The sequence below is a fragment of the Anser anser genome, assembly GCF_964211835.1.
Source record: "Anser anser genome assembly, chromosome: 18".
Lineage (NCBI taxonomy): Eukaryota > Metazoa > Chordata > Aves > Anseriformes > Anatidae > Anser > Anser anser.
This window is the reverse complement of record NC_139739.1, coordinates 1797674-1824177: the sequence shown is the minus strand read 5'-3', so window position 1 is coordinate 1824177 and position 26504 is coordinate 1797674. Positions and strand designations below refer to the sequence as shown.

The window sequence follows — 26504 nt, the reverse complement described above, 5'->3', positions numbered from 1 at the left end:
CTCCTCGCCCCGAACATGCCCGTGTGATATGCAGCCATGTGCTGCAGCATTAAAGGCAGTGCTAGAACAGCCCACGGGCAAGGAGCAAAGCTGACTGCCTTTTATTGTCCAAATTAAATGAAATCCAAGAGGTAACTAAAGATCGTAAGATAATTTTGAAATTATTTCGCTGTAGTAATCTGTGAGGTTACGTATAAGGCAGACGTGACTCCTGTGACTTTTCTCCAGCTCCAAAGGCACAAAACGCACACACGTAGCCGGGTCTGCAGAGCTCTGAGCCCTTGGGCATCCAGCTGAGTCCCCAGAGCTGCGCATCTCAAAGAGCTGAGCGCCAAGACCAAACAGCCCAGCGAAGTTACTTACCCTCTGTAAGAAGATACGACATCAATTTTACTGAAAAAACTATTTATTTGTTTAACATAAAATATCGAGTGTGGAATTAAACTATCCAATGTTGCATCGGTAACATAGGAACAAAAGGAGTATTTTACAACAAGCCTGATATACACAAAGTTTTTAAACATTAAAATGTATCCAGCTTAGAAACTGTACATTCAAACACAAGAAAACATTCAATGTTCTTTCGGCAAGCATTTAGGAATACTAAATCATTCCATCAAAGCACACTTGGAGAATTATTTTCCCACAACAGCTTTGCACATAAATATACTGGACAGTTAGCAAAACTCCGAATCCCACAATTCCGTTTGCTCTCAATTTTAATCCAAAATTATCTCACTTTATTTTTTTAAACGAACTAGCTCTATTAATTCCTCCATCAGTGAAAAATACTCGACGGTGTGTAAAACAATCTTTGGAAGCTTATTATATACATCAATGGCGTTGCCATATTAACAAAATATGACTCGTGATCATTTGTAGGCTATCGTGTATCAAGCCAAATGTTCTTCCATTTCTCAGCGAACTACCTAAAATGTCCTCCCATTGTTAATAATATTCAAGCACCTGCAAAACCTGAACCTCGGTCTCCTGCGTGCGCAATAGGCTCCTACTGATGTCAGCTGTGGCGGGCTCCTGCCTGTGCTCCCTGCTCAGCTCGCCCAAAGCCCGCGAACGTCCGCGGGAGGCTCTCGCAGACTTCACCGAGCTTTGGAGCATGCTTGAGGCATCTCTGTCTTTAAATCAAAGACCCAGAACACGAAGCTGTCCCAGCAGGACCAGTCTTGGCATTCGTCCCATTATATACATTCTCTATGCAGAATTCATAAAAAGTGAAAAGCAAAAATGCCTTCAATTTTTTTTTGTTTTGTTTTAATACTGTAAATGCCACAGGTTAAAAGTGAGCTACTCAACAGCATCAAAAAGCTTTGCATTACCTATAAATCTTTACCTGGGAAAAATGTTATTTGAAGTATACACATGTGCAAGTTTATTAGATAGGTATACTTCCCTAAAACTCTCTGACTGCACATTTTGAAGGCCGTTGCAATGCAGCCTTTTAAAGCTGTTGAATATTGACTCAGAAAAAATGAAGTGCTATGTGAACATTAACACTGGAAAAGCAGAATCTTAACTCCAAGGCTTTCAATAACAGACAGACAGACGTCGCAGCAGCAGGGCTGGAAGGCGGCATTCCTTCAGGCCACGGGTTGCATGCACTTTGTATCCATCCTGACCTCTAACGGGGGCTCGCGCCCAGCTGAATTCCCCCAGAGGCCCTCCAGTTTTGGGGGTACACCACGCTGTGAACACAACTAACGGCCCAAACGCGTGGCGAGAAGAGACGCGAGCCTCTGGGTGCGCCCCCCAGGCAGGGGAGGGCTGGCACGCTCCGAGTGGGCAACCAGTCGGGGTGTCTCTGCTCGGAGGCAGCGCTGAGCGGCCCCAGTCTTACATGGGGAAAATTTCCGGCTACAGCCTGACGGAAGGAGGTGAAAACAAATTCTTTGCACTGGTCGTCAGCTCCGTGAGAGCCCTGTCTGTTTACTGAGGGCTGACTGGAACTTGAGGTTGCTGGAGACTGAGCACGCGGGACACAGACGCAGCAGAGACAAAGCGAACCGAACCAACGCCGAGCAACGGCCGCGGGGACGGACAGCGTGGTTCCACAGCCTCAGCCGCAGCGACCGCGGGATCCCCGCGAGCTGAACTGCATTTCCACAGCTGCGAGAAGGAAAGTTTGCCCACTCACACCGACTGCTTCTGGAGTCTCTCACTGCAGTCACCATCATCAAGTGGTAAACGAGTGGACAGACACTCTGGTGCCTTCTCAAACTTTAACTTTTCTCAGCAGCAGATACGCAAACACAGAATATCAACAATCTCTTTGGCCTTTTTTTTTTATTAGTCTGAGTTTCCCCAGTTTCTTTAAGGAATTATCCACTTCTAATTTTCCTTCAGTGCTAAAAATAAACAGCCTAACATGTCTTAGAGCATTATACCACACTACAGTGCTGCAAATCCCTAAGTGAAAGGTGAACCCCAACGGTGTTCATTTGTATTGCACCCAAACACGGACTCAGTGACCTGTTGTTGCCCCAGAGAAAAGGGGCCTGGTTCCCAGAATATTTAAAATAGCCTATTGTGCAAAATTTGTTGCACGCTTACCTACGCTTATGTGAGACAACTGACCACACGTATTACAAAAATGTATTGCTTTCCCACAGCCTAGTGATTAGCATCTAGTCCATCTCACATTTGGTTGTATGTTCCACAGTCCGGAATCCGTAAAATAAACTGAGACACGGCTAGGACAGGTCTCAGTTTCCTTAGGTATTTCCTCGCTGCATGTCCATGGACTCTGAAACCTAACTCCCTGCATAGTGACAGATTTCAGACAAACAAGACAAACTTATCCCCACCTGAACTTTTACATTCTCCAGGGTCATTGGCCTCCGCAGGCTAGCTACATCTGAAGGAGTGCAGCTCCTCTTCCAAGGAAGATTGTGGTTTGGCTCTTCCCAGGATTTTTGTATGTTTATGACATGATGCCAGATACATTCCTTTGTCACCAGCTTGACGTTGCAGCCGATGTACAATCTGCAGCTATCGAAAAGTTCAGTCCAGCTGTCAGGAGACCAGCTTCTGTTGGGAGACGCTTGAAAGCGGCTCCATCCAAGCTGCTACACGCAGCTGTTCCGACTGAGGCGTCTTGATCAAAGGTTCTGGCTACACCACTGCGGGAACATACTTAGGCAAATTGAGCAGAAACAGACCTGGACCCATGCAGAAAAGCACAGCGTGCATCTCCACACACAAAGAGACACCAGTACAGCCGAAGCAGTCTTCACCAGGCGACAAACAGAGTGCTCAGTGTTTCTGGCAATGTTAGAAAAGTCAATTTCTGCTCCAAACCATCAAGATTTACATCTTTCATATGAGGTTCCGTCTCTGCAACAAATACCACTCCTCACCAACCAAAACTACCTGCCTCGGGAGGCAGAAACATTCAGGAAATAGATTCCAAGCAGTCTCACTTACAGTGCCTGTTAGTTTTCAAGGAGCAGAACCCGTAAGCAAGGGAACTAGAAAGCATTGGTTGGTTTGCTGTTACCTCATTTTGTTGTTGTTGTTGATGGCTAAAAAGTGCAAGGCAGGCATCTAATTCATAAAACCTATCCTGTAGTGTATGGAATCCACCGTGTGTGCTATGCCAGGTACACAATAAATATAAATCTTTTGATTTTAGGCATCAAGAGTACATTAGTTTAATTACAGCTTATACTGAGTGGCATTCAGTTAGCTATTTGCTTGACACGGGACATTTTAAGCTGAACAGCTGACCATGCAAGCACAAGAAACTTAAGAAAAACCCTTCCTGCTAAATTTCAAATGATATCTGGATCAAATGCCTCTCAATACGGAAGCAAAGTTTTTGTGAGTGTGAGCAAGGAGCAGTAGAGATGCAATTTGCTTAGGCTCAACCCAAAAGTTCCTGCAGTTTGACACATGACATTGGCAGTGACAGTATGGTCTGCTTTCTATGCTTCAGGCTTGGACTTTTGTGAAACATATCTTGATCATATCATCCATTCTTTCCTCAGGATTTCATGTCCCATCATTCCTGTGATCCAGAGTTTGACCTGGTGACTCCCGGGGAATGAGATCCTCTCCCGACCATCTCCTGTCCCCATTCTCTGTGGCTGGACTCCTGCAGTCCACGGCCTTTTGTTTCAATGGGCAAGAAGCACGAAGCCACAGCGGCCAGCAGGCAACATCCACTGTAAACCACCAGTGTTAAATAGACTGAAGATTCCAACATCACCTACAGAAAAAAGGCAGAAAATACAAAATAGTACCCCTGAGCCTCATCACAGAAAGAAGTGCAAATACGAATGTAGTAGGGCAAATTTTAGTGCCGTGGCAATTTAACCCATTATAGTGCTCTCCAGCACAGGGAATATGGTTGGAAGGGAGACTGCAGCACGAGCTCTCTTGATTTGTTCTGTGCTCTTCCCTCTGCCTAAGACCTCATTCTCCCTTAGCTAACTATCTTTTACGATGTTTTTCACAAACCTCCCTTACAGCAGCCATGCAGGCAGCCTGCTCCTTGGTTATTTATTCCCCATCATATGACCTCTGGAGTAAGAGATAAATTCAGAGGTGAGCCTGAACTCTCCTCAGGAAATGGGCACCAACAACCCTCCTTCGACACATCATGCACAGATTGCCCTTGGTACGGCCCCTGCAGCAGAGAGACAGGTCCTCCATCACCTTCCCGTGCCATCAGCCTCGGGAGGAGGGAATTTACCTGTGCAATGAACGGGGTTATGAGGGCTCCCACTCTGGCCATTCCACTGCACGTTCCCAGCCCCAAAGCACGCGTGGCTGTTGGATAAACCTGTGAACAAAGCATTAGGCCGTTAATCCAAGTGGGCAGCTCTCTGCTCTTCCTTCCGTCTCCTTAATCGATGGAAATTAATAAGTGGCACTACAGCACATTCTGTTAGACAACGACCACAAGATCATGAACTCATATCTGGGGTTAGGTCCATTGTGAAGAGGTCATAAAAATGACTTTCCCACCATGTTCTCACTCCCCTTAAATATTCTCAGTACAAAAATCAACCTCCTTACCTCAGGAGTGTAAACATAAGCAGCCTGAAATCCTCCTGAAATAAAAGCTCTTGCAATGAAGAGCAGCACAGTAAGAACATTTCTGCGAGAATAAAAAGGAGAGCAGTGTTTGGGATTGTTCTGTACAATCTGTTTGTTTAACTTGGAGGCAAGTGCAATAAAAAATGCTAAATTTGTTAGAGCAGTTCCTTTTGTTTTTTAATGAACCCTTTTTATTTTTTCTGGACCTTTAATATAATAATGATGCCAAACAATATGCATTCCCACAATCACATCAGTTTTCTAAGTGTATTCATTCTAAATGACAGCTGCGGACTATTGAAATAAACAGCCAGTGCCTAAGCTTATCTAAATAAGAAAAATATATTCCATGTTGTGAATGGTGCTAAGAAAAAAATGGCACAGACGAGAAGGAAATCAGACTGCAGCTTTCCTGTTTAAAATACATGAACCTACATACCAACTGAATATTTGCAGCTTTGTAAGGTTTCTCATTACACATTTTCTGTACTGTAAGGTTTCTTACAGTGCCTGAAAAGGTTTAAATTCGGACAGCTCTCCACCAGCTATTTTGTTGTTTCCTTGTTCTTCAGCCCCGAGAAACAGGCATTGTTGCATGCGTGTGGCACTGAGGCTAGATGCAATCAAAGGCAGACTCTCAGTGCTCAGCCAGAAATTTGGCTGAACAATATGAAAATGTGAAACCAAGTTATTTTGAAGTCAGGCCCCACATGTCTGCAATGACAACACCAAGCTCCACTCCCCCATGCCATATGCAACTTTTGGTTGTGCCAGTCTCTGCCTATTGCTTCTCACATAATTGTGCTGTAGCACTTAGACCACTGAGAGCCCACGAAAACAAGTGAAGAGGTCAGAGCCTCTGAATGGGAGGCAGAGACTGGGCTCAGTTGTGAAGCACTACCCTGGTAATTATTATACAGTCAGCCTGGGGAAAACCTGAGTAATGAATGGCACCGGGAGAAGTACGCGAACCAGCTACCGAGGCTCATGACATCAGATCTGATTTTAACATTGTCCAATTGCTACCTCCTACTCAGACATGATGCCTTAATTTCCCCTTTGGATTGTTCTGCCTGCAAAATTATAGTAAAGTATTTCTCATCTCCCACTTCTTTTAGTTTTCAATCAAACCCTAGTGAGAAAACCTAAGCTCATCCTTAATTTTCTCCAGTTGAGCATGACCAACTCACAGCTTTTCAAACCACTTCCACTTCTGCTACAATCTAGAGAGAACGTGGATGAATCAGTACCACTTTTTCATTGTGTTTTACTTACCTTCCAACACAGAGGAACAGCAAAAGACTGCAAAACGAGAAGACAAAAAAGGACAGGGCCATGGTTTTCTTGCGGCCTATCCGATCAATAATCCACAGTGTTACTAACACACCTGTAGAAAGAGACAAGTCGACTGTTGGGAACAGAGCTCAGGTGGAAGTTGCATCAGCTAGCTTTTAACATCAGCTGTTATTGAGATTTGAAAAATTGTTCTCTTTTTATAATACTTTGCTGGCAGAGGCATCAGGCAGGGGAATAGAATAGACTGGCCCAGTCACTGGTACTACGTGACAAACAGAAGCTCCCTGTCTCAGACGGTTTTGTGCCATGGTCACAGCCCCAGTGGTCCAAGCACCCACGTGCCTGCACATTCAGGGGACACAACCTGATGTAGGAGCAAGCAATCAACTCTGACATCTGCTAAATACTGGTTATTGCAGTGGTTACCGACCTGAGCACTGAAAATGCCTGTCTCATGTCTAACTGGAATATATTTCATTCAACTTCCAACCACTGTCCCCTACTAATCTTTCTCCTGCTAGATTTAAGGCTCCTTAGAACCTAGTATTTTCTTTCCATTAAGTTATTTACATACTGCCATCAAATTACTTCTCACCTGCCTTTAATAAAAGAAATGGATCAAGCTCTGTAAGTCTCCCAATCTTAAATATTCTCTTCTGCAACTTTTCCAGATCTTTTTCAAAGCAGAGGTACAGCAAGTGTGAGGATTATGTGTTGCCTGTGTCATTCAGAGATACCCCGTTATTATTTCTTACTCCTACTTTATTACGTCTCAGGATCAAATCAGCCTGGTCAGCTACAGCATCAATCCAAGAGTACATACTGTATTCTGTCCACTGTACACTTACATCCTTCTCAGAATGACTGTTATACAGGACAGCCTTCCCACTAGGTAGGGACTGTGCGTATTTGCCAGTCACAGACTTACAACTTTTCACCTATTAAATGGCTTCTCTTTGAGTCCCTGAAACTACAATACAGAGCACTGAAAATATCCTGACCACTGCCTCAATTATTTCAAACAGATTAATACTGAGAGATCATCTCCTACATGTGAAGAAACAGTGGCTATCATATACTATCTTGCTTGTCCTGTGTCAAGCTGTTCATTGAAATTCCCCTAAAACTGACTAAAAATCGTGACTAATGCTGGACACAGAGCTTTAGGAAGCAAGTCCTCCATTGATTCACTATACCCATGATCCCTTTAAAATAGTTCTGGATAGTCATTTATGGATAAAAGTTCAAGCAATCCTGCCCTTTGATTTAATTGTTACTCTTCCTCTGAATGCCTAATATGTTGCTTGGATAGAATCCACAACGAGACAGGCCACTATAGCTTCACAAAGCAATTACTAGTGATTTTATCTGTAGAGATCACATGGACAGTGAAGAGAGCTACAGCTACTGTGTGTAATGCATATATCAAACCGTCCAAGCCGGAAATTGGACGGTTTTCAACTGAAAACACATTGACATTAGGCCAGACAGAAGAGCCCATTTCATTGCTGTACCAGAGTCCATTCCGATCACGTTGGCAGTGAAGAACTGGTGCTTCTTATTGCCACTTACCAGGGAATTCTGACAGAGTTGTCCAGAGCAGATCAGTGTAGTCTTCCTCTGTCAGATACTCACAGCTCAGGCTGCACTTTGCTTTAACTTCTTTCCTTCTACTGGAAACTGTGGGAGAAAAAAAAATTGAACATAATTTAAGTAATCTCTTCTCCACTCATCTTCCTTTACTCACAATTCTTACTGCTGAAACTGATAGAAGAGATGTATGGAAGAAACCCTGCTGAACAGCAGGTATATTCTGCCCAGAAGATACAGCTGGAACTGAACAATTTTGATGCCTTAAAATTCAGACTAGCATCCACAGTCCTTTTCAAACTAACAGCAGAAAGTGATCCAATAAAAGATATTCCATTACCTAATAGGGCGTATTTAAAAAGAAGAGATGGACTAGTACTCACTGCTGCAGACGTCTCCTGCTTGGAAGAACTCTGTAGTTAATAAAACTAACCCATAATATGAAAAAGCATTGGAAAACCTGCAAGGAAGAAAATAAGAGAGGAAGTCTCAGCTGACTAAACCTGTAGTAAACAACACAAATCAAAACTGAACTCACTGTGTGAGGACTTCTGCTAAGTGCTACCTCAAAGCTATTTCCTATCAGCATTTAGAAAATGAAAGGGCAATTAGATCTAGAATGCTAGTGACTGGGTGGTTTAATAAATTACAAATCAATACTTTTATTTATTTATTTATTTATTTCGAGGAGGAGGAAGTTGCTGTATTTTAGTGATACTATAAAATACCTCCATCAAAAGCCATTTAGAATTGTGCTGGCACTGAGCCATTTATATTTTTTCTTACCATATAAACCAGAGTAACAACGTGGTCCATCTAAAATGTGGTGTAAAAAGGTCCCTCATTTTTCCTCGGTCTTCCTGTTGAAAACAAATGGAAGTCAGACAACCATGGTACTCACTGGTCCTAGACTGGAGGATGTACGGTAGCAAGGGATAACGTAACACAAAGTATGATGTACTATAGCTCAGGACAAGTGTTCAGTTTCAACTTGGGGCTCTTCAGGTTGGAGGAGCCACAGTGAAGCTGGAATCTTCTAAGTGGAATTCTCTGGGAACATAATATTATCAAAACAGTTCGTGCACGGGGCATGCTACTGCTCCACAAGGGAGCTGAGAATCTATCTGAACAAGGAGAGGCTGGAAAGAGGTAGAGCACAACTTTGCCAATCCACAGCTGACATATGATTCATGTGGCCCACAGTCAGCTCTGGTAAATTAGCACAGCCCATCAGGGCTTCTGATCTAGGGCGAGGTCCCACAGAACTATAAGCAGCCCTCCGGCAAGCAGACCCCTTTTAAACTGAGTGTTTCTTAGACAGACAGACTGGCAGGCTCAGCACATAAACTTGTGGTTAAGGAAAAGTGCTTTCCCACCCCACCCTGAAAACAGAATCTTCCAAAACTTGCAGACCATTCCTGCACAGCCCATGAAAATTACCCTAACTGAACCAAGCGTTTGTGAAAGGCACAGGATCTCCAGTCATCACTGATCCAGATCACAGCAAATCAAACCCGTATTTCCAATCAGCAAGATCATTACCAAGAGGCTCCTGCCTAGTTCTACAATTTTGCTGTTGTTCAAACCTACAGGTCTCCCTCTGCTGCCCCTGATTGCTGGCTAACTTTCTTTTCTTGTAACTTTTCTTGTAACTTTCTTTTGCTATAAAAGTCTGCTCTTCGTTCTGTAAATGCAGAGCCACTTTGTATGTTGACAGGGGTGCTGAAAAGTTGGCCATATAAAACTAAAGAGAAAAGAAATCCAGTGCAATTCACGCTGTAATATAATACAGTTCAGAAGTAACAACTTGAATTACTCCATGCATTAGGACTGAATAGGAGCTTGTAGCTTTCCAGCTCCACAAAACCAGGATTAGATTCAAAATGAGATACAGCTACAGGGTCCAATTCTACCTCGCCTCATGAGTTTAGATCTGGGAATTTTGATCTGAGCTCTTCTACAGCCTCGAGGTCTGATTTTCTTTAACAGAAGGGTCTTAAAGAGAGGCAAAATAACATTAATGCGCATTTTGAAGGTCCTTTTGACTTTCGGGATTTTCAAGTAAATAAAAATGAGAAACTAATTCTTCCTCACTGTGGAATAGGCATACGTGATCATCTCTCATTTTTAATTAGTGGTTGAGACATTAAAATTAAATCTAACATTGATTATCTGCTTATAAAAATACTCATGACTGTAGTAGTATAGTTTCACTATATCCCACATTATTAAGGTGTCTGTTACCTGTACCTACCTGTCTGGAAATAATTAATTTTCCCAAGGGCATTGGAGCTCCATTTTCTGTTGCTATCCGCTTTAAAGTGGCAATTGCTTTTTCTTGATTTCCAGATAATACATCATACCTGGCACTTTCTGGCAGCCACTAGCAGAGCAAAGCACATCACATGCACAAAGACGTCAAAAACACAGCAGTAAAAAAACTGGGGACTTTCTCTGTGGGTTTACAGTGGGAAATCTCCGTGACTCTAGCAGACTACTAACATAAGAAAGGATCACAGAACCAATCTTTAACAAATCAGGAAAACATCTTTGTGTCAAATGTCAGGTTCCTTATTAGGCTTTAAGAAACTGCAAAACAGCACTTTCACCATAAAGTCAGAACTCTAGCCTAAATCTTTCCCTTCTGTTGCCTCATTTTCACTCTTGAGAAATATTAGACTTTTTTGCAGGATCTTGGCATTATATTTTCTCAGTGGGAAAGGCTGAGCATCCAGGGCAGATAACAAGATGCTCTAGGCATTACAAAATTTGCATTTTTAAGTTCCTTTTAAAAACAAGCATGTTAGCACTTGTATAACTGTTTGGAGGTATTCCTGAAACACAATGACAGCGACTAAGGAATAATAAGAGCTGTTAAACAACCTGACAAGGACATACGTGTTTGAGAAGACCAAATGAATGGCAGACGTATTACCAAATAGCACACTGAAGCTCAGGTTTAACTTACATCCATCCTTATTTAAGAACCTGACCTGCACAATGCAGATTTTACCCCTGGATTGGGTCCTTTTTTTTTTTGAATGGACATTAATTACAGAAGTTATGATTTTTGGTAAAATAATTTAAAAATCTAAAGAGCAGTCAGGGCAACAGCAGCAGATTTTAATAAAATGTTGATTCCATTGAAATGACTTGAAACAAAGTCATTAAATTGGAAAGAGATTGCCAGGCCTGATTTGGCTTCATAAATTCCAGCCCACCATTGTCCTCCAGCAATTACAGTCACATAAACACAGTTCTCACTGCAATGTTGTTACTAGTACTCTGCTGAAACAATGGAATTTTTGTCATTATTTCAGATGTTTCACAAATACATCAACTCAAAGCTCAAAAGCTGTCACAATACCCTTCAACCAGGTTACGCATCTTTAGAAGAATACCTACAAAACACAGGACAGCGAAGAGCAAAAGTGGAAGGGCAGAAAGAATGAGAAGCCACCGCCATCCAAGAGTGGGCATCACCAACACTGCTAGGAGGACTTCAAACACGGTCCCAATAGCCCAGAAGACCTGCCAAAGGGAAAAGAAACAGTCACAAATGAGAATGAGAACACTATTAAGGCATTCTTTGTAGCATTCTAAAACGCGCTCTCAAGGGACAGCTGGAGAGAGAAATGCCAGAGACATTTCAAATATGCACCACTGTATTCAACAGAAATCCAGACATTTTAAGGGGATTTGTTTACGTGTTGCAGAAGCTCAGCTCTGAATACCTAGCATCGACTTTCTTTAGACGCTCATGTTTAACTGTAGGTAGCTTCTCATAATGAAAAGACTCATCACCTTGTGCTTCTTAAGCAAAATAACTATTAACATCTGTCTATGGGTATTATTCCCACCTATCACCATGAGATTTATGGTATTTGTTTTCCTTTACAAAACCAAGCTACCAAAGCCACAGAGTTTGTCCTGCGAATGAAAGAAGGAATTGACAACTTCCTGAGGAATAACGGAGCTGGCATCCTCTTGCATATCTTAGCCATGGACGGTTATTCTCCTTTGGATTATGAATCTGCGCAAGGACTAGTTTCCTATTCCTGGTAGCTCACTATTTAATGCTCAGAATGTATTTCTAACCTAGGGTTGCTCTGAGGTAGCCAAACTGTGACAGAACAAAAGTGACACAGAAAGGCGTCATTTATCTACTGAACTCTGTTTCCAAAAGATTACTCAACTGAAAGTAGGACTAGCCAGCAGTTATCTTACAAAACTGATTTTGTATTTGAGAAACTGTTTGGATTTAGTATTTTTCATGAGGATACTCCTTCCAAATGGACTGATGCAGACCAGTGATAGTTCTCTGCTCAGCACTGGCACCCTTCAACCATCCATGCAAGGGCTGCAAATACTGCCTTAAAGTATTTATAAGGCAAAATTCTGCTCTCTGTGACTTTGATATATTTGGAGTGAGTCTGGAGAGCTGAATTTAGCTCTCAATTTACTGAACAGTCAGTTCCCTGTTGTCCAGTAGTGAGCTGTAGATTAATTTCACCATGGCATTAGGTCACACCCAAAGGGCTCCCTGCGTGCTGCCCTCGGAAGTGCTGGGTGCTTGGCACTGGTTCTGGGACCACTAGCCTTAGTGCTGGAGAGCAGGATGCAGGCTTGTCTTAGCTCACTCCATGTGAGTATTCATCTCAAAATGTGGGAAAAGGAGATTTCAGGCACAAATCCTAGTGATATTGAGGAATACAAATGCAAACCCTCCTGATCTGGATCTTCACGAGCCAGCTCACATTAGGCCAACAACTTATGCAGCACTGGATGCATGTTAATTTGCAAAAAGGCAGACCAGCAACAAGTGCAAACCCTCACAAAAATGCAGTATGCTGCTTTCAGACCTGAACTAGATCTAGTGCATGAAGTTAACCTCAGTTCCACACTAACTGAATGGATGTAACCAACCGCAGAATTTGTCCCCCTATAGACCAGTACACATAGCTACACTGCTCACCTCTATTAATAAAATGCATTTTGCTCTGGCTTTCATTGGAAGGAATTCAGCATATAAGGTTACCCTGCAAAGAGTGAACATTGAGAAAAATGTTACGTTAGCACATTGAGAACTGTTCAGACAACACGCTTGTCTTTTATTAAAATCGCCAAACCCACAATGGTAACAGAAACCCCTTCCTGGTCTTCAGAGCCAGCAAGACTGTGGACAGTGTTCATGCTCCACTTGCTACAACAAAACAATCTCTTTTAGTTCATCATTGCAAGAAAGGAAGGATTTGCTCTGTTCGTGTGACCTTGTGATGCTATAGTTGTTGGCTAAATGTAGCAGTTCTTGGAGCACATGTTTTCCTAACATTGCTTTGGGCTGGGACAGGCATTGTGCCTGTATTTTCAATGTGGTCCATCAACAGTCGACACAAACGCTTGCTAGGTAAAGTATTTCTTCAGGGCTTTACAACTGGCTTAGTGAATTTTACATTGACCTACTCTGCCAGGCTTCAATTTTCTAAGAGGTAAATACTTTCTAGATCTGATTGTGCTTCTGGTATACAATACTTTAATAATAATACTTAATATATAACACTGGTAAATAATTTGCATTCTTTTATCGTGGAAATTCAAAAAGACATCATCTAACTTTGCAGAGTTGTTTCATGACTCTGCCAAGGAGTAATGGTACAGCTTCTGTATGAGTATTTCCTGAGGATGGAACCCCAGGGCCAGCAGCCAGCTGAGGCTCTCTTGTCCTCTTCAGTCTGGTAAGACTTGTAGTTCTTTGCTCCTACTCTATTTGCATTCCACTGACTCATCCTGTTTCTGCCTGTAAACTCCTTAGGCTTTCTTTAACGCTTGTGGCAAAATTCCTTCTGACTTGAGAAATGGTGGATTGATCTCTAACTTCCCAGAATTTGGTTCATCAAAGTATGATATTAAATCAGTAATTAAGAGGAAAAGGAAGAAGAATCACATGTCATGAAATGTAGAGCAGTTCCCTATATATCACAGCAGGAAGCAGAGGGAAATTAATGCTGTAAAGAACCATTCTCTTTAGAGAATACAACATATCTCTGCAAGACTGGATTCTGGAAAAGTGAATGAATAGTCATACTCAGGGTTACATAATATCTCACAGAAGATTCCAAGAGGAGGCCTCAGGTGCAGGTCCTACATACATAGAGATAAATCTGCTATTAGTTTGTTAGTTTATTACTGCTGGATGCATTCTTTTTAATAGCACCTTTCACAAAAATCCTCTCCCATATCCATTATAGAATACAATAATACAATGATAAGGATGCCTACGTCATTCCACTGAAATTCAGCTACTCATATCCAAAGTTATACAGCCTACTTAATATTAGAAAGGAGCTATTTCTCCTGTTACTTACATATTTATTCTTTTTGTCAAAGGTATCACTATTATAGTAAGAGCAAGAAAAAGGCTCAGCAGCAATGGAATCCACTCTGAGTTCTGCAACCATCTCTTCTTTGTCTCTCATTAAGTCATGTTGCTTTTGTGTTTTATCCGTCCCTCTGTAAAATGGCATTAGCTGAGCTGCAGCCATTCCACTGAGGCTCTGTGGAACAACACTAATATGTGTTTGCAGTACAAGGCATTATTAACTCCGGCGCTTTGTCTTTGTTGTTCTCCTGCTTCATTCCAGTTGTGCTCAGTTGGAACTGCATGGCAGAAACTGCCTCACTGTTGGTTGATACAGGGCAGGCTAAGGACTTTCCTATTTTACACACCCGTTATGCTTTCGTGCAGCTTCTAAAAGGGGTCAGGTGAGCAGAAAAGGAAAATTAATAATACTATGATGCTCCATCTCAGCTCTGAATCTTTTATCTGGGAATGGCAATAGAAAAGACAGGATATTGACCTGCCTTATGAAGAAGTCTGTGAGCCATCAATCAAACTTAGGCTCTGACTACTCCGAAATAGCACCTCCATGGGGCAAAATATCAATTATTAATAAGGATAAAAGACTACACAGAGAGAGAATGGATATACTCGTCCCTTTCCATTTATAATTAAAAGCCAAGAGCAGATTTATTTATTCAAGGTGGAAAATTTAGAGATCCTCCTCTTCAGTGAACGGAATGATAGAGTAATAGAGAAATATCCTGATGCTACTTTCTTGTTAGAAATGTGTCCGAGCCATTAAAATACCTCAACTGCTCCAGGTTTGCGTGATGTGATTTTGGAATTCCAATTCAGGTTCAGAACCGAAAGATCAGGCTATGATTAAACAATAATCTGGAGTTTTTCTAAAAAAAACAGCAGTAGTCAGGGCTTCGTTCTACCGCTTCATTCTAACTGCTGGTGTATTGCAGCAAGTCCACATCCTCCCTTATTGACTTCCCCAACACAAGCTGGCAATGCAGTGTTTGGGCACAGCTACCAAACACTGTCTGTTGGGCTTTATCCACTTCTAGGAGGCCTACCTGGGCCTCCCATTTTCACCACGGTTTACCTGAGGGAATGAGAGAAGCTTAACAGGTCTCAGGGCACACAACATATTACTTTTAAGTACCCAGCTTGTTCACATGGAAGTCTTTGTAAATCTGACTCACTTCAGTGATGTATTAGATATCTTCAAAGCCTTCTCAGAGTTAAATATATTAGTTGCAAATGCTAAAAGAAAAATGAGCTTGGGACAGTGAAACTGAGGAATGTCTTCAATTTGATACAAGCATTTTTAAAAACATAAAACAAAGAAGGAAAAGAAATTTGGGCTCGTGAATATTTACTTACGACTGAGGCACTCCTCCAATGCCAAAGCCCACCAGGCCCCTCAGCACCAAGATCCAACTGTACACCGGTGCAAAACCACTGAGGATCCCATAATAGAGCGTCCATAACACACTGATCTTTAGCCCCTGTATTTAACAAAAAAGCAAGAGGAAAGGTAAGTCTCTGCTGTAACACAAATTAACAAAATGTAAACTAGAGCTTCAAACCCAGAAAGTGCCGATGCTACTTCTGTAAGCCCAATAGCTAAAGGTTTCCTAATGACTGGAGAAAGGTGGCATGGGTGGTACTACAAGTTACCTGGAACCGAGTTACAAAGAATCCATTTAAGTGATTTGCTGTATTGCACCCAGAATTTCATAGAGGCTTTCACAACAACAACAAAAAAACATACTTCAGTTTGTAACACAGTCAGGCTGTTACATCAGCCTTTATTTTTCTCACTTCTCATTTTCTGCTTTCCTCTCCAAACTTCTGTCCTTTTATTTCATGGGAGGTCACTCCTGGCTCTGCTTAATTGTGCTTAATTCTTCGTACATGTGGGCTATGACATTTGTGAACATCATGCACTAGAACACTCACACTGCAGCAATACTTGAATATATTTCAGTAAGAGCTGAAGACTTACTGTTTTCCTTCCATACTGATCTGAAATGTTTCCCCAGAGGGTGGAACTGGACATCATTCCCACAAACACCACCTACGAAAAAAAACAGAAAAAAATCTTCCCCTTAACAGCAAGACAAGTGAAAATTTCTGTATGTCAGCAAAGAAAACACAGCTTCACAATTAAACTGGAAAACTTCATCACTAACAATAAAGCAAAATGTCCAGGTATTCTGCGTCTAGTTCCTCTGCAGCAGAGACTATTAAAGGCAATTATTAGGTAGTAAGGTAGTGGGATTTTTCAAAAGCCACTCAGCATTAGCCCACCTTCACTTCTACTGACTTGAAAGGGCGTTTGCTATTGCCCAGGAATGGGGATGAGTTTCAGCAGACTAAATCACTGCCAGGCTACTTGCCATCATCGCACCTTTACCTTCCCTGTTAATCTGGGAACTGCTGAATTAGACTAGTGCTGAATATTTCTGAGCTTTTGATAAGTGGAAAGAAATTGAATTACGAGAAATGACCTGAGAGCACAATTTGCTACTAAATGGAAATCATTGTCTTGGTTTTGATGTTTGCCTTTTCTTTTTTGCTGAAGGGTCTTCTTAACCCACAAAAAAATCTTTCATCTGCTTCAAGCAAGGCCCCACATGATCTTAACTTATTTAAATTTACTGAGTATTTTGACCAATTTACACAAAACCACAAATAGTATCAAATCTACAGGAAAAAGAAACATTGCAGGAGTTAAAGGGCATGCAACACAACAGAGGTATATGCTGAGAGGTTTCCCAAACCAGTTTTCTTATCTCCAAAGGCATTACATGTTTCCAACATCATAGCCCCATTCTTGGAGGTGGTATTATAAGAGCTTTGCTTGCAAAGATCGCTGGGTGATCCACCTTGAAAAGTGATTGCTTGCTCTTTCCCTTATGGCTCCCAGTCTGGCCATGTACAAGGGAGACTACATACGGTGAAAAGGATTTTCAAGAAAGATGGCCAAAATTTACCCTTTTTTTTAATTAAATGGCTTGAATTTTAGGATAAATCGGAGTCAAATCATATATTTTCCTAGAAATCACATGAAACTTTGAACCTGAAACTTGCGAATTTTCCTCAGTTCTCACTGAGTTTCTTCTTTAAGCTCTGGCTTTTAAAATAAACTCCTATTTCTTTTAAGCCAAACACAATTTGCAAAGGCAATGAACAGAGATAACTTTGGAATCTAAAGCATAATATCTGAACAATGAGTGGAAAAACCTTACAGAATACAGGAGCTGTCAGTTATTTTTCCTACCGATGTGAGCAATGCAACCTGCCAGCTTGGTAATCGCCACTCACAATGAAGCTGAGGAGCTAGGATACTTAAAATCATCATTTCCATAGCATCTGCCATCTAGAAAGGTAAAAAAGAAATAAGAACAAATAACTGACTGAAAATTCGATTGACACAGCAGTTCTTAATCCATCATCTTGAAATTAGCTTTGGTTCTGCTCATGCGATTTCCACTCTGTAGGTGAAATAAAACAGTTACGTTTGCAAGGTAAAGTGGATGTACAAATTCCACTACTGGCTTAGGTTCTGAACTATGGCACTGTAATCTTACATGTAGACGATAGCTAGTAAATACAGGCTCGAGGTATTATTACCCTAAATATACCACAGTAAATGTAACAAATACCACTTCAGAACTAGCAGACAAGTGAAAACAAAGCCTGTCTTCCTGTTCTTGATACCAAAGTTAAAACTACGAGTACTGGATCGCAGTTCACCTGAAACAGAGATTACAAGAACAATAATGTTGACTAATATAGGAAACAGAGAATGTAGCTAATGGGATGAAATGTGGTAAAATCACTGACAGAAGACTGAGATCTGTCTCTGTAGGAATAGCCTGGTACACTTTCCATTTGAAACGGGTATTTGAAGTAGAGAACCAAAATGATTTTTCAAACCCTGACTTATAACAACTTAAGCAACAGTGAAACCAACCAGCCACTCGTTACCTCTACATAACAAGTGTGAGTCCAGCTGTGACTTTAGAATTTCAGACAACATTCTTTGTTGCACAACTATCTGTTTAGAGATTTTTTTTGTCTACAGAGAATGGCTACATAATTTGAAATCACTTAGATTCTCTAACTGGTGAGCATGCAATTGATCTTGATAAAAAGTACTTGCCCATGCTAATCCAGTAATAACAGAGAGCTTCCACTGGAACTTTCCAAATCCAATGGCTTCCACCGCATCTTCCACCATGAAAGTATCTAGAAAGAAAACAATTCTAGTGCAGAAGTGTATTCCTTTCCTAGTAAGACGCATCTCTTGAGACAGCATTTTCTGTCAATGCAATTACTTATTAATTGGGTAATCTGCTTAGATTTAAAATAAATAGCAGAAGTACCTAGCTTGTATACAAAGCTTACCCAGGAAAATCTCAATGGTTTTCAGGAATTGTGCTAAAGCCAAGACAATCTTAAATATTCATAAAATATTTTATTCACGTAGAAGTAAATCAGTGTAGCACCAATGACTTCGGTATATTTTCAGCTGACTACTACCAGGAGTGACTCCACCAGCCACTCACTTGCAACTTCCTCTGCTGAGAAGGATATATAACAGTGCATAGCAATACTATACAAGAGATGGAAAGTGCAGAAAAGTATTTTGCTGAATTGAGAGTCAAATTGTAATTATTTGAATGAAGAATTTCCCCAAGACATCTAAATCTTAAAACAGTTCTGTTAAAAATGCTGATGGTTGTTTCCCACACATTGTCATGACCTCATTATTTTGTGCTATCTGAAGAGGCTAAGATATATCAAATTCCTCTGCTCAACTGCAAAATGAAAAATACAACCAAATTTTGATCTTCAAGTTGTTTTAATCAGTTTAAGTTTCAAGGATTTAACACTTACAGCAGCTAATAAAGTACATTTGCCACAGGAAAGCTTTATTTAGCTAAGAGTCAGATATCCTCACAGACCAAACACAAACCAAAAGGAAATCAAAGAAAATCCAACCAATAAAGCAGAGATGTCACAGGACCCGAGTCTGTGACTGCAACCCAGGCGTTTGATGTGTTGGCACTGAAGCTCATTGTTCTGGCAGGCTGCATCGCTTGCACTTCTTTGGGTGATGTGCCAACTGAAATTCTACATATATCTGCAGGCTTGCATTGATGCATTGATGCACCGAGTCTTTCAAGAAACTCATCCAACTCACTCCACGCTACTCTGGCTTCCTATTGCACCAATATGTTAATAAATATGTCTCTGGGAAAATAGCCATCCTAGAAAATTTGAGTACGCCTTGTGCTAAGACAAAACCAGCACTTCTCATACCATCTGAAGTGGTGTTACCTTCAGGGCAGTCAGCACTTTTCTCCCAGGCCCAAAGCAGAGGCTGGGATGCAAATTTATTCTGTCCCTCTTGTCCTCTAGGCAAGTGGGAGACAGGAACACCACAGAGGCTTCACGCTCAGTTGAGCCACGTGTAACTGCTCCAGTAAACTTGGCGATGATTTCGGAGTACTGATCAATTTTAAAGGAAACTTTAGCAAGCTGCCTATCTGAAATCGGTGGTGACAACTCCTTAAAATACAAAACTCCATACAGCTCCTTAAAAGGGTCTAGTACTGGTAATATAAAATCAAACACATAAAAGAACCCTCAGAGGACAATGTTACTAAATCATCATTTTCAGGTACAGCCTAATTTGCCCGTTATTGTTTTCTTTTATGATCTGTGGATCCTTATCTTCTCTAAACCCAGTGTATTAATCCTGGCAGATGTGAAGAGGCCACACTTTTTTTCTGTGAAGGGAAACAAGAAACCTGCTCACCATCAGTTGGGTTGGCAAATTCTTTCGGCACTGCAGCTCCATCCTCTAGCTCGACAGCCTCTAGCTCTGTCCGAACACCCTCAATCTGAATTTCATGTTCTCCTGAAATGGCATCCTCTTCTGACCTTGAACTTTCCCCAGTGCGGCGAAACTTGACCACCCTGAGAATACAGAAATGAGGATTAACACTTTGTTGGGTCTCTTCCAGGTTGAAGCTGTGTTTGGTTAGTCTTGAAGGACTATTTGGTCAAATAGCTGGCAGGTTTCCCACCACCCTCCTGTCTCCATTTCACGTTCGCAGAGAACGCTGTGACTTTTATTTGTATCTGCTCTTAAATATGGTAACCTGCTGGTTGCTACTATCTTTGGAAAAACTGCAGAGGCACACTGCCATGGGATATAGTCATCATTTTTGTACAAATAGGATGTCACCATGCTAATATATAAAGTTATAACAATATACGGGTTGTAAACATACACTGAAATCCATGGTGATGATTCTGTGACTATAAATATGATTGCTTTCATCTCTTGTCTTGAACTTAAGTCTTCAATATCATGTAATTAATTAAATACCTGTATTTTAAGAAACTATTTGATTTCCAATACTTGGTTCATCTGTGCACTTTTTCAATCTGTAACGAGGTGGGACAGAATAAGAAAGTAATCAAAGGATATTTCTTCTTTCACTAAGACCAAATCAAGACTTAAGCATGTACCAGCCTGACAGTTAAAGCTGTGACATATGACATATTTACTGTCATGTGAGTGCCATGGTCACAACTGCCTGTATTTTATATCATTTCTGGCACCAGGTGAGTGGGAATTGGCTAATCTCTGCAGTGAGACCATGGAGAGAAGAAGACACGAAAAAAGAACTTTGCTCAATTGACACAACTTTCATTTTTTGATTGAGTGATTTTGGGCAATGCTTCACATGATGTGGAGTAGGAGCATTCTCCATCATGTAGCTTTCGTGAGATGAAACCAAGATTTTGAATCAGATCTACTACATCTGGTGTAACACACTCCTCAATTCTCCTTCACTCTACCTGCAACATCAGTGTAATTTTTTCACCCTGGCAAAGAGCAATTTCTTGGACTTTATTGAAGCATTTTTCTGGAAATGGATTAAGGTAGTCTTGCTACTACCTCTCCTGACTTCCAACACCTCAGCATTTTAATTCTACGATAAGGATTAGCAAAGAGCCTCTTGAATTTCAGTTTAATCCCTTGGCTTAAAGGTTGCCAAAACTAAACTATCAGCATCCTTGCCAGCTGCAGCTGCAGCAAACTGACATGCACGTATGACATTTCTAAAGGTGGTCTGAAAGGCTTTGTATATTTGGCAATCTTATTTTCTCTTACAAGTGTTGATGACACAGTCAATACTTAATATAAGGGCAAAATGATGGGCAATCTACAAAACTCCAGTACATTGATTTTGGTCCAATGGTGACTATGAGGATGGAGGAATGAATACCTCAGTCACCCATGGGGTCTACAAATAAAGGAGTCCTGGCCACAACCAGCCCTTCAGTCCTGTTCTCTGTTGTAGAACCATATAGTGGAGGGATCCAGAACATATATATATTTTTTGAAAGTCCTGGCACCTCATTTCCCTGACCACATCCCATCTGGGGAATTGCACATACTCACTAATGATATTCTGGCAACGACCTGGAGACGGAAGCACAGCGATCATTTTGTGAGGTTATCACTCACAAACATTTGATTTGCAGGCTGTTGAGATGTTTTGGGGTTGTTTTTTTGGCCAAGTACACAGGGCATCCCAAGATATGTACGGGGTAAATAGTCATTGTACTACTTCAGTAATATTCTCAACTGCAGCAGGACACAAAAAGCTTTTCTCTGGCCTTTGTTTCTTGGCAGACAAACAACAGATTGACAAATTTTGTTTCCTAGGGTAACATTTGAAGGTCTTAAACATAAGCACACAGAACAAAACTCTAGGCCTCTGCAAAATGAACAAGAAAACTACACTGACTAAGGTGAAACTAAGAATTCTCTCAATTTGGGAGCATTCTTCACTCAGTTATAAGAAAAGACGAACAGAATCATGAAACTCCTCCAAGTTCAGGTTCTTAGTTAGTTCCATTCAGAAACCTGATTTTAAATTCTCTCCTTTTTTTTTTTTTTTTTTAAACTCACTACAACTATAGAATGATCTGGGTTGGAAGGGACCTCAAAGATCACCTGGTTCCAACAGTCTTGTTCCAAAATCTAGTCCAACAATCTAGTTCCAACTACCTTGTTTTGAATTTTCTCTTGTTGACCCAATAGGACAAACACAAGTAATTATTACTTGCTTTAAAACTGTCACTGAAGACATAATCCTCATATGATCTAAAAAATACACAGCAAACAACCTAAACAAACTGAAATTTGTATGCCTGTGAGATGCCATTTCATTACACAGGGCAATTAATATGAAAACACCATTGATATCTTACCTGTAAAAGCTGAACGAGCAGCTGGTTTAACTAAAAGAAAGCAAATTTCTTTGCTTGCCTTTTTTTTTTTTTAATAAGAACTATTACTACAATTTTGGTAGTCCCAAAGCCTGATGCAAAGCCCACTGAAGTACATGGACACGTTCTCTCCAGATTTCAGGAGGTCTGAAGTGCCATTACTCCACGGGACTGTGACTGAATCTCATTCATACAATCTATACTGGCAACTATTCAGTGTTCTAGCAAGCCACAAGCAAAACTTTTTACACTAATAAAACCCTTTCTGACCATAAAGTACCTGATCACAAAACCACAAAACCCCTGTGTTACTCTTTCATATTGTGTAATATTTGTTCACGTAGGCTTTCAGAACTGACCATTTTGGAGACGATGGTTCCAGATGCTGTACAAAGGTACAGCGACTGATCTAAAAATCGTAAATACTTCAATGGCAATCTGAGTAGAGAGCTCCCTGGCCACATTCCTCATCGCAGCAAATAAAAGAAAATGTTTTTCACTTAAGAAGCTATGAAGCAAACTGACACAAATGAAGAAAAACACACAGAGACATTCACTGTTCCGTACTTGCTAAATTCTTCACAGCTGAGACATCTCAGTGAGATGCATTTGTTTGCAAGATCTTCCAGGCTTGAATAAATCTAATTATACCTACATTGAAAAGTACTTTAGAACATTTTTCTGAGCTTTGTTTAAAAAGAAAAAAAAAAGACTGGAAAAGATGGCCTAATGAAATCATGTCTCATTCTTTTTACTCACAAGCTGAATGCAACTGAACCAAGTATTTGAAAATACCAGGATTTCAAGTCCATCTTCCCAACTTATTAGAAATGTTATGGGACAGTTTGTTCTGTCATTGACATGAGCTCATTAATATTTAAAATCAACTTTAAACATTCATCCCCTGCCGTGCAGAGTCAATGGTTTACAAACAGGAATGTGTTTCAAACCACACGATAATGGGGCATTAGGAGAAATGCACTTATTTTTAAAGAAAACATTTTGAACTCATGAAGAGGAAAGGAAATCCTGCTGTTAAAAGGCAGCAGCGCTTTTATCGCCTTCTTGCACAGATCTAACAACCACATCCCAACAGCAAGGAGTTTATCATAAACAACAGCGTTTTCCCTGTGCAGCAGCGTTTCCTGCCCTGAAACAGACAGTTAGCAAATATTAATGATACTCACTGCACACACACCTTTGCAAAAAAAAAGGTTGCAATCTGCAATCAGTTCACAGCACGAAGCAGGAAGCCGAGGAAGATGCCTTCCCTAGCACAACGTTATTTACAGCTGCAATCCACCTTGCAAATGCAATAGCAGTGTTTCCTCTCAGAAAATCTTTTGGCACTTCCAGGGTTTTATTCCACCCCTCCTTATTTCTACCAGCCAGCAAGTTCCCGCACAGATTAAAATGGAGTGAATTTATATAACAAACGAACCCCCTGCATGCATGCCCCAGGATGCTGAACCCAGGCAGCTACACAAGGAAAATGGCCTGCTTCCTGGGGCCTAAGACACTTCCCCGAAATAATTCCCTTCGAAACCCCCAGGATGCACAACATCCCCGCAGCCCGTTGAGCAGAAACCCTGCGCATCCCTGCTCCCCTACCGGTGCTACTTACGGCAGCTGTCTCAGCTGGAATAAATCATCCTCCATTGCCGGGCTGCGTCTGGAGGAGCTGCTCTCATCGCTCTCGCATGGCGGGGATGGCTGGAGCTGCGGGCAGGCAGGCGCGAGCGGCTGGACAGCTCCGGCAGCCCGCACCGAGCAGCCGGCCACGGCACGGCACAGCTCGGAACAGCACGGCGTGGCACGGCGTGGCACGGCTCAGAACAGCACAGCACGGCGTGGCACGGCTTGGAACGGCACGGCACGGTGGGTAGACGCAGCAGGCAGCAGCGACTCCCTCCCCGTGCAGTGCCGTGCCGCTGCGGGCAATGCTCGCCCCGTGCCCCCGGCTGCAAATGAGGTGGGCACCACGGAGGAGGCTTCCCCGTGGGCTGCTGCTCCCGGAGGGCTGCAAAGGGTCTTCCCCGAGCTCCCGGCACAGGCAGGTGGGCTGCAGAACTGTCCTGTTGGTGAGGGGCTCGGCAGAGAAGCCCCAGCACGGTCACTGAGCCTGCTGGAGATGCTCGGGGACAGGTCCCGTACGGGGCCTCCGGTAGCAACCCCACTGGGGTTCCCAGTGTGCGCTCCTCAGGCTCAGAATGAGATCAGTATGTAAAAAATCACACTTACCTACCTGGAAAATAATGTCACTGTGGCATATTCATCCCTGTAGACCTTCTCCTTTAATCGAAAAAGACAATTGACTTGTGCTTAGGCCTGCACTTACAGAAGCATCCTTTCTAGAGAAAGGGCTGCAGGAGAAAATTAAGAGGAAAGATATGCTAGGAAGAGGACTGGAAGGCTTCTGGCATGGTTAAAATGTAAAATACATTTGGGAAATTAGAGAAATGGCCTGAAATCAACACGATAAAGTCAAATGAAGACAGGTGAAAAGCACTATAGTGAGAAAGAAGGTGCAAAAATTCCAGTCAAGGAACACTCGATGATGCCAGAAGCTTAGCCAGGCTATGACAAACCAAGCACGCTTCAGTTTGTGAATGAGAGCTGTTCAACTGTCACACAGATTTAGTTTGTGACACTAAATATTGAAAATGTTAGGGGTGTGTAGTATTTACAGGAAAGGACTCACAATTGATCTAGCTAGGGTTTCAGCTTCCTTAAAAATAGCAAGAGTAAGTGTTTAATGAAGTATTTGTGCCTAGCCCTGGAATTCGGGTTCCTACACAAGGGTCTCAGTTCCACTGCAGGCAACTGCGCATCTCCTGTGGCCTCCTGTGTGAATTCTGCCTAGGTCCAGAATCTCCATTCTCTCTCACCTCCCTTGCCATTTTCTGCTTGTCCTTCCCAGACGCACAAATTTACACAAACGATATGACTCTTCAGTTGTGCACCCTTTTACCTGTCTTCGATTTGGGTGGTGACATGACTGGGGTGAGGAATGGCATCGTTCCAGCCATTTGTTACCACAGAGGAGCTCAGCAGTTTATTTGGAATGAAAGGCAACCAGGCCCATAACAATTAAAAAATGAAAGGCTTCGGTAGATAAAACTGGTCTACCAACACATTCCTGATTTTCAAGATTTGTGTTTCCTCTTCGGAAAATACATGTTAAAGGAACCATAGTTCAATGCTTTATATGATCTAAGAAGCCTGTTCTGTTTCACTGGGTAAAATACTGTAGATAAGGTCTAGAATGGGAGGAGTTATTGGACTGAAGCTTCTAGAGGGAAGCAGTCATTGCAGGCCTTGTTCAGAACAGCCTCAGCACAGCAGCCTGACGGTGTTCCAGGCCGAGATTTATCCACAAAGCTGCCCGTGAATGTGTGTTCACTGAAACTCTTGGTTGCTTCTCCCAAAAGCTTGGTAGAAAATAGCATTTTTTTTTTGAACAGAGAGAAATGCATTGGATAGAAGCACTTTGTTTTCAGCATATGGCAACCACATTATTTTTTTACTACATAAGGTCCACTCTTCCAGTAAGTTAAGGGTGTGAGATTTGGTCCTGTCGATTTTATTTGTCCTTCTGTCAATTCATTTATTTATCTGTCCTTCTGACAATTTATTTCTTTGTCCTTCTGTCAATTTTATTTGTCCTTCTGTCACGGCACAGGTCACACGTGGAGCAACGCCAGGCACCCCAGGAGCACCAGGCAGGCCCTTGGCTACCCGAGGCCGGCAGGATTAACTCGGAGGGTGAGCAGCAGCAGCCCCACAGCCACGCTCAGCAGCTGCCACCTCGAGGTGAGATCCCTCAAGAGCTGCCTGTGGCTGCCAGCGCTGCCCGGACGCCAATACACCCCTTGCTAACAGACCC

The 26504-nt window shown here is 41.9% G+C and overlaps 1 protein-coding gene across 3 annotated transcripts; it reads right to left on the bottom strand.

Annotated features, from left to right (window-relative positions):
* Positions 1-388: 388 nt before the first annotated feature.
* On the bottom strand, positions 389-26430 carry SVOP (SV2 related protein). Of its 3 annotated transcripts, XM_083804120.1 has the most exons (17): positions 24864-26430; positions 24243-24693; positions 20127-20287; positions 18465-18550; positions 17580-17678; positions 16302-16373; positions 15677-15801; positions 12920-12983; positions 11350-11475; positions 10199-10327; positions 8731-8804; positions 8328-8404; positions 7927-8034; positions 6334-6445; positions 5038-5119; positions 4712-4801; positions 389-4225 (listed from the first exon to the last, which is right to left on the bottom strand). In XM_083804120.1, exons 2-17 carry the CDS (start codon positions 24275-24277, stop codon positions 4019-4021), a joined length of 1647 nt encoding a protein of 548 aa, XP_083660246.1. In that variant the 5' UTR covers positions 24278-24693; positions 24864-26430; the 3' UTR covers positions 389-4018. The 3 variants fall into 3 exon arrangements, with proteins under 3 accessions (XP_083660246.1, XP_083660247.1, XP_083660245.1); XM_083804121.1 differs by lacking the exon at positions 24864-26430 and having other exon boundaries at positions 17580-17671; positions 18461-18550; positions 24243-24829; XM_083804119.1 differs by lacking the exon at positions 24864-26430 and having other exon boundaries at positions 24243-24828.
* Positions 26431-26504: the final 74 nt, after the last annotated feature.